At 53.4% G+C, this 7,869-nt stretch overlaps 1 protein-coding gene across 1 annotated transcript; it reads left to right on the plus strand.

Annotated features, from left to right (window-relative positions):
• Positions 1-1,046: 1,046 nt before the first annotated feature.
• CDV3 (CDV3 homolog (mouse)) lies at positions 1,047-4,346 on the plus strand (the record flags this gene model as incomplete). The annotated part of the gene is made up of 4 exons (XM_010146275.1): positions 1,047-1,126; positions 1,538-1,677; positions 2,389-2,551; positions 3,563-4,346. Coding segments are annotated over 4 exons (510 nt in total), but the record flags the coding sequence as incomplete, so codon positions are not given.
• Positions 4,347-7,869: the final 3,523 nt, after the last annotated feature.

The raw sequence follows: 7,869 nt of genomic DNA on the forward strand, positions 1-7,869 counted from the left end.
TCCCAGAGCCTCCCCAGGAGTGACTCGTCCCCGTCACCCCTTGCCTTCCCCATGGGACTCCTTGTAAAAAGGGAGTCTCCATCTTCTCTGCAGCCACCCTGTACGGACTGTGACGTGGGACAAGGTCCCCCCGAGCCGTCTTGCCTCAAGGCTGAACAAGATGATGAAATAACTACTCTTTCCTAACGTTTAGTGTGGGGAGCTCGATACCCGCAGTAGCTCTCTGGGGAGACCGAGGCCAGTGGTAATCTTACAGCTGCTCTGCTGCTGAGCTGCTTGTACGATAGTACCTGGTTTTGACTGAAGCTTGTTCTTGGGTTAGAAATAAAGACCGTTAAGTGTGGAAGGTGCGTTTGTTTGGAAGCGGTGATGTTTCCATGGAGATGGGGATGTAAGAAACCTAAAAGATGGTAGAGCTCTTCCAAGAGCCGGAGTCTGCAGCAGATGGCGCAGTAACGTGGGGTCACTTTCTCCTTCTGCTGTGACTTCAAAGCAGGTCAGACCTTTCCTGCCAGAGGCTGGTGGTGTGGAGGGTCCGAGGACAGGGCTCATGAAGTGGGTGATGGAAAAGTAAATCCAGAGCTGCGTGTGCATTCGAGCTGTGGTTAAAGCTACTCTTAGCAAAGGGCGAGGTCTGCCCCTTGTGTTCCCCTGGTCTTGACAGCACGGCCCTGCTGGACGGCTGCGGGGTTGATGTGCGCCGCTCTCACCAGAGCGATTCCCAGCTGTGGCAGCGAGCTCAGGCCAGCTCACGAGCGTGTCTCGGTGACACGCAGCGAGCTCATGAGTGTGTCCTCGGTGACACGCAGCGAGCTCATGAGTGTGTCCTCGGTGACACGCAGCGAGCTCATGAGTGTGTCCTCGGTGACACGCAGCGAGCTGGGGAGGAGGGGGTGGAACCCCTTCCCTGCGGGCAGTGGGCCCGTGGGTCGGTTTCCCGTGGAGCTGCTCCTCCACCACGAGTTCTCTTTGTGTTATCTCAGTCACGTTCTTCTCCCCTCCTGGGGGGTGCAGAGTTAACCACCTCCATGTCTCTCTTCTCGCAGGAAGAAGACGACTGGAAGGAGTTTGAGCAAAAGGAAGAAGTCGATTATAGTGGTCTTAGAGTTCAGTCCATGCAAATAAGGTACTACCTCTTTTTTCTGTCTCTCTCCAGTGTAAGCACTTCCTCCTTTTCCACACTTCCTTCCTCTGGACTGAAGCGCTGTAGGGAAGCTGGACTCGTAGCCCTTTCCTGCTGTATCTTCTCACCAGTCCCTCGTGCCCAGGTGCCTTAGTAAGAAGAAATCAGTTTATCTGGTCACTTAGTACAGTGGGAATGGAGAACTCCCCTCTGTCTCCGTTGCGAGGTTTTGTAGCAGTGTGCCAGAACTGTTCGGGGGGCAGCGGCAGTGCGGTGCTGGCGGGCTAACCTAGTTTGGGTCGGTCTAGTATCCTCAGCGCAGGAGTGTGAGGGCTTGTCTGTGGCGCTTGTGGAACCTCTGGCAAGTCTTAAACCTCTGTTTGTAAAACACTCCTTGTAATTTCTCTCTTACAGTGAAAAAGAAGATGATGAAAGTGAAAAAAGGGAAGAAGAAGCTGGTGACAACTGGGAGGAGACTGGTGGTGGTGTAGACAGATCATCTGGTCCGTGGAACAAGTCGGCTCCTGCACCAGCACCTGTCGTTGAACCAATTGGTAAATGTCACTTGGAGTTGTTAGTTTTTCCTGCTGTTCGCAGGAGTGCGGGGTGGAGTGAGGGTGCTCCCCTCAGAGGAGGGCAGAGCTCAGGGAGCAGCTCCTGTTGGGGCACCTCCTGACACACCGCTGGCTCGTTCACACCTCACGAGTGAGAAAACCCCTGGAGGGGTCGAAGGAACCAAGCTGGTTGTCCTGTTTCCAGACACTGGACGTAAACACCATCGGAGGGGGGTTATTTCCAACTTCGAAGGGAGGGTGGGACAGTCCAGCTTTGAGGGAGATCCCTCTGCTGTGCCGTCTGAAAATGGGAGCGTTTCTCTTGACCCAGAAGCTCTGCTTTGGCAGCAGAGTGGCGTGCAGCCGGTACCTGCTGTCTGCAGCTCTAGAGCAGGGTTCCGTGGTTGCTAGTACACTTCACATCTCTGGTTTTGAACGTGAGCTGCCAGCGTGTTGCAGAGAGGAGACGGGAGGTGAGGGCTTCTGCTCCCTGAGCTCCGTGAGGCTGGAGCCGTGTTTTTACTGACTGCTAAGTGTAGGCTCCTTAGGTGACACCCCATTTTGCACCTTGTCTGAAATGTTTCCTTTCAGAGCTTTAAAGGTGCAAAAACACCCTTGCAAGACTGTGCGTTTTATTATTGGTGGGATTCGTGTTTCAGATGTGAACACAAGCTTATTCTCTTGTCTAATAAGTGTTGTCGCTCTACCCAGTCACAGAAACCCCAGAACCAGTGCAGACTGGAGGCGTGTACAGGCCGCCCGGCGCCAGGGAGGGCGGCAGGCCCCGGAGAGCACAGCAAGGACCCCCCGAGATCTACAGCGATACGCAGTTCCCATCACTGCAGTCCACCGCCAAGCTCGTCGACAGTCGAAAGTGAGTACACGGCATGCATTCCCCGGAGTGTCCCTTCACTGCCCCCTCCGGCCCTTAGCTCAGGGCTTCAGCCTGAACCTGGCCCCAGAGGAAAGAAATAACCGAAATCCCTGTTCGGCAGAGGGGGGTGGGCGAGGTCGCAGCTGCGTTCAGCTCGAGGGGCTGCCCATGAGAACGTCTGCGGGACGCAGCCCGGTGAGGCAGCCCGGTGCCTCGCCTGGGGCTTGCTGAGGGCTTGCCCTGGTGCAGGTATCCGGCTCCAGAGCTGCTGCTAGCCGTGGCCGGGCTCTGCCAGGCCGCCAGTAGACGTGAGGAGGATGTCTGCACACACTCTGCTCGTTAGAGAGCTGGCAGCTTACGCGGAGGAGGGGGGATTAGCACAAATACAGAGCAGCAAAACTGCGTCTGAGCTGCGCTCTGCAGCAGTGAGCCCCCAGACTCTGCTGAGGTGGAGCTGAAGACCTGAGTCTCATCCCGTTCTGACCTTCCCCGCAGCTCACTCCCTACAGAGGAGACAGCCAGGCTGACTCCCGATTGGGAGGCATGTGGCGTTTGGGTTTTTTCCCTGCTCGCTGTGTCACCAGCTACTGCAGCCTCACAGCAGCTTTGTTCCTTCTGGGTTGTTTGGGGGTTTTTTGATGTGGCTTTGTCTGCTTGGCAGATGCTGTCATTGATGCTTTGGGATTTGAATGGTGCAAACTGAGCTACAGTGAAATTCTGAGTGAGCTTTCCAGAAAAGGGCTTCTGCTTTCTAAAGCCTATTTTTCATAAATGCACTTAAATTTACTGTTGAGAACATGGAAGTGTAGAGTGTGATCAGAACTGTGCTGGGTGATGAACTCGATTCTGGAGAGAAGGTTTTACAAGATGTGCTTGGGAGAGTTTGGCAGTTAAACCTCTCGACCTTCGTGCTCTCTTAAGGATGGTTTTGTCGGGATGGGGTGGAAGTCAACTGGAAATTCACAGTACAAAAGCTAGTGGTATTTACTGATTACATTTCTTTTCCCTTAGGGATAAAGAAATGGAGAAGAGCTTTGAAGTAGTAAAACACAAATCTAGAGGTAGGGATGAGGTCTCAAAAAACCAGGCACTTAAACTTCAGCTAGACAACCAGTACGCGGTGCTGGGGGATCAGTAGCGCCGCTCCCGCAGTACAATTCAGGAATGCTTTTCGGTAACCCTCCTCCTAAGGTAACTAAACCGCAGCTAACGGCTATGATGAACATGCCACCTTGTTTCTGCTGGATCTGCTGCAGCAAGCGCAGACTGCTCTGATGTAAGTGATTGGTTCTCCTGCACTGTGGAAGCATAATGTGTTCCAGCTTCTCCATTGGATATGGGGCAGATTAATGTAAATGGTTGAACGAGCGTCATCAGTGTTCTTTAGTTGCTCAGAAAGATCCCTACAGCCAGTGGTCATTTCCAAATCTTTTTATGTTCAGATACTGAGCCTTCGTACAGGTTGACTACCTCAGACTTGCTGCACTCATTGTGGACACCATGTGGATCACAACTTCTGGAAGAGAAGGTTACAGCTGTTTTAGTGGCCATCTGAAACTTGAAACCAGCTCTCCTGGATTCCCGTCAGAAACCCTGCAGAAGTCAGCCATTTGGTTCCAATTTGCTCTAACCAAGATCTAAGTGACCTTAATGACAAACCCGTTCTGTTCCCCTGCTGCGGAATCCCTCATGTGTAGCCGTGGCCCGCTCGAGGCTCCCGGGGCGTCCCGGCCCACGGGGACCAGCCAGGTTAACAGAGCTGTAGTTTGTGTCCCTGTTTAGACAGCTGTACTGAAGGAACCGCCGCGCAGCGAACACCCACGCGGTGTCGCCGGGAGAAGCGATGGGTGTGAGCGGTCTGTTTGCATTGGCCATTTCGCAGTTGTCTCTTTAAGCATTTTCTCTTTTTCTGTTCTCCTTGTTTCCGGCCCCAAACTGCAGCGTACTGAAGTAACGCTGAGATGGTGTAGTGAGACAGGTTCATCTTGGGTTTCACCGTGAGGTTTGTCCTTCTCCCTCTACAGCGCTAAGAGTTTTGATTTGACACAGAGGTATCCGGGCTCCTGCCACAGCCTTCAGAATCTCTTTTTAAAAACGAGAGGCGTGGCAGTGGCGATAGGAGATCAGCACTGCTCCTCTGTCCCACGCGCTATCGAAGGGTAGCTGTTCCTCGACGAGCAGTTACTCGGTACGCAGAGGGATCGCTGAAGCTGGTAGGCCTTTCTTGTATGGCTGCTTCTGTGAGGCACGCAGGCTCTCTGAGGCAGAAATCCTCTAAGTAAACCCATAAATGGTGTTTATTCCCAGTCAGGATGGTTGGTGATCACGGGAGGCAGCGGCCTCTTTCAGTTGTCACCTCTGGCTTAATTCGGTGAGAGCAGGCAGAGCGGCACCGACAGCCTACAAGTACAGGCCATTGCCCATCCCTGACCTGATGAACGAAACCTGTCGAGTACCAAGAGAAACCCGCTGTAACCGTTTTTCTCTTCCCTGAACTCTTACACCAGAAGCGAAGCGCAGCGAAGTACAGTAGTGGCATGCTCCAGTGTTGAGGTTTCCGAGTCAATGCCAAAAAACAGACCAAACGTCTCCAAGAGCTGCCAATGGCAAGAGGAGCGAGGGGACAGCCCGAGCCCTGCCAGCAGGTGTGGGAGCACGGGGGGTGTGCGGAAGGTGAGGGTAGTGCAGGGTTCCCTTCGACTCACTGCTGACTCGCTTTAAATCTCCTTCTCGGAGGCCAACGGGGATTTCGCTGTTGGCTTCCCTGGGGCTGGGGTCTCACCTCGTTCATGTGCACCCTAAATCTGGCCTTGCCCATGCAGAGTTCACTGTCCCTCAGCCTCTGCTAGAAGCTGCTGTTCAAGCGAGGGCTCAAGAGACTGCTCTGAGAGTTGGAGACTTCATTTGGAAACAACCCCACTGACAGACTAATACCAACACCTTGGACTCTGAGCCACGTACGTTCCTCAAACACCTTGTTGCCAGCAAAACTGTTGATTTGTCACTAAAGATTTCTGTGGAATTCATGGTAAATGGACATGTCCCTCGATGGGCTAGAGACGCGAAGTCTGACAACGCTTTTCCCGATGCTCTGAAGCGATCGAGATCACCACTGCACGTGAACCCATTCTAGTCTGCTGTGTGAGGGTGGAGGAGACTGTCCGTTGTGCCATCGTTATCTGAGGTTTGGGGCATGAATTCTGGCAGTTCAAGAAAACCCTGTAACAGTTTCCAATCAAATAAAGCGGACATATACATGGCTCTGGCGTCTGAGGAGTCTTTACCGCTAGCTCTAGCTCTGGCTGAGGAGATGCGGAGCGCTGGGGTCTCCTGAGGGGCAGCCGTGGTGTGGGGAGCCAGCCCTGGGCGGGGGTGGGCCGTGTTTATGAGCTCAGAACAGGGTTGGAGTGCTGCCTGCCAGAGGACCTTCCCCCCCCCACCCCCCCCGCCGGCCGGCTCTCAGAAGATGGTGGAATGAGAGAGAGTGAAGCTTTACTGCTTCCCACTCAGAACTAGCTCTGCTAAGTTAACGAATGAGAAACGCAAACCTCTGGATGGGTGCTGTCACCAGAGTCCCTCATCCGCTCTCCTGAAGCGTTTCATTCCAGGTTCCTTCGGAGGCATAAAGGAAAAAATCAGAATGTTAAATTATTTTACGGTTTCTCATGTTAATTATCGCTGCCAGCAACCATCAAAATGGCAGTTGTCCCTGTCTCCCCTGTAACCGTGAGTCGTCCCGCCTGCCTGAAGCGTGGGCAGGCAGCGCCTGGCAGCTCCTGGCGCTCCTGAGACTCGGGAGGCCTCCGTGCCCCCGTGGTGTGGTTTGTGGTTGGGTGCGTTCCAGGCGTGCCGAGAGCGGCCGCTGCATTCTGCATTCCTCCAGAGCGCTGCTGGAGGGCCGCTTCCGCAGCGGGGGCTGTCAGCTGCAGACACGAGGTCCTGGGTACCCGTCGGTGAAACGCAGCCCTGTGCCGCCTCGGGAGCCTCTGAACCTTGTGTGGTGGGGTCGGTCCTCATTTCCTATTTAAAGGCTCCGTTTGACGTCCTCTGGCTTAAAGCAGAGTGAAACCTGCAGCCGTAAAGCTGCCCACTCGCTGAGGAACACTCTGTGCCCAGCACTTCCTGGGAAGGGAACAGTTTGATTCGTGGTTCTCAGAGACGTGTCTGATTCAAGCAATGTCAGAATGCCACAACCTGCATAATTCGAATGAAGTTAGACTTCCCAGTCACCTGCCGGAGGAGTCTGGCCTCTGTATTTACTGGAGCTGAGGATAAATGCCAGGAGGATTCGTTTCTCCCCATCTTGGAACCTTTCCACTCACGGTGGCCAAGACACCCGTGTGGTGGAGGTCAGGCACAGACGCCCTTGGTGGGGCTGCACGCGCGGGCGTTCGCTTCGCAGAGCTGCTGCCATAGCTGCATCTTTCTGGCCTTTGAATTTCAGCCCGGCCGAGCAGTTTGCTTGTGGGTTTCTGTCAAATACCACGACGACAGTGGAGCAGATGACTCTTTTTTTAGACTAATAGGGCTTTGTGTGCTTCCAAGGAGATCATTTTTGGGTAGTGATGTTACTATTTCCAATATTGACGTGGCCAGAGAAATGAATACATCATAATTTGCGGGGCCAGCTTGTACCAGAGCCCCAGGACACTCACTCTTGCCAAATCCTCCTGGAGTTCTTCGTTTTTATGAAGAGCCACAGCCCATGGTTTGTCACCTGACTGCAAGTTCCCAAACTGTCCTCAGCTTCTAATTTCACAACTTGGTTTTAATGGTAAGTATGGGCTTTATGGGGGAATATGTAGAAAATTAGCCAGGTATTTAATTTTCAGATACATAATCAGGTATGTACAAAGCGGGAGGGAATCCGATACGTATTTGCTAATAAACTCTTAATTGTAGACACAGCAGTCTAGCCCCAGCCTAAGCCCTTGCTGACGGACACAAATCCCACTTTTCAGAAGGAATCAACCCCCCACATCCACTGGCAGCTTTTAATCCTCCCCAACAACCCCTTCAGGCCATCCCGAGGAGCTCACTGACAGCAGCTGTGTATAGAAAGGCAGGTTGTTCTCTCTCACCTGGAGACTCCACAGCTTGGGTCCCTCGTCCTGCCCCCACCAGCTCCGGTTGTTGGCCCCAGCCCAGAGCGAGGGTCTCCAGACAGCCTCTCTTGGGTGCTTGTGGCTCTCACTCTGCTGTATCTGCACCTGACGCTGATCCGAAGACTTTGTAAAACAGTAGTCAGCAGCTAGGAAATAAAAATAGAACATACCCCTCTTTGAAACCACAGAGGGGGGTGAGACAGACTGTCGCGG

The sequence above is a fragment of the Buceros rhinoceros genome, unplaced genomic scaffold (assembly GCF_000710305.1).
Source record: "Buceros rhinoceros silvestris isolate BGI_N320 unplaced genomic scaffold, ASM71030v1 scaffold24082, whole genome shotgun sequence".
Classification (NCBI taxonomy): domain Eukaryota; kingdom Metazoa; phylum Chordata; class Aves; order Bucerotiformes; family Bucerotidae; genus Buceros; species Buceros rhinoceros.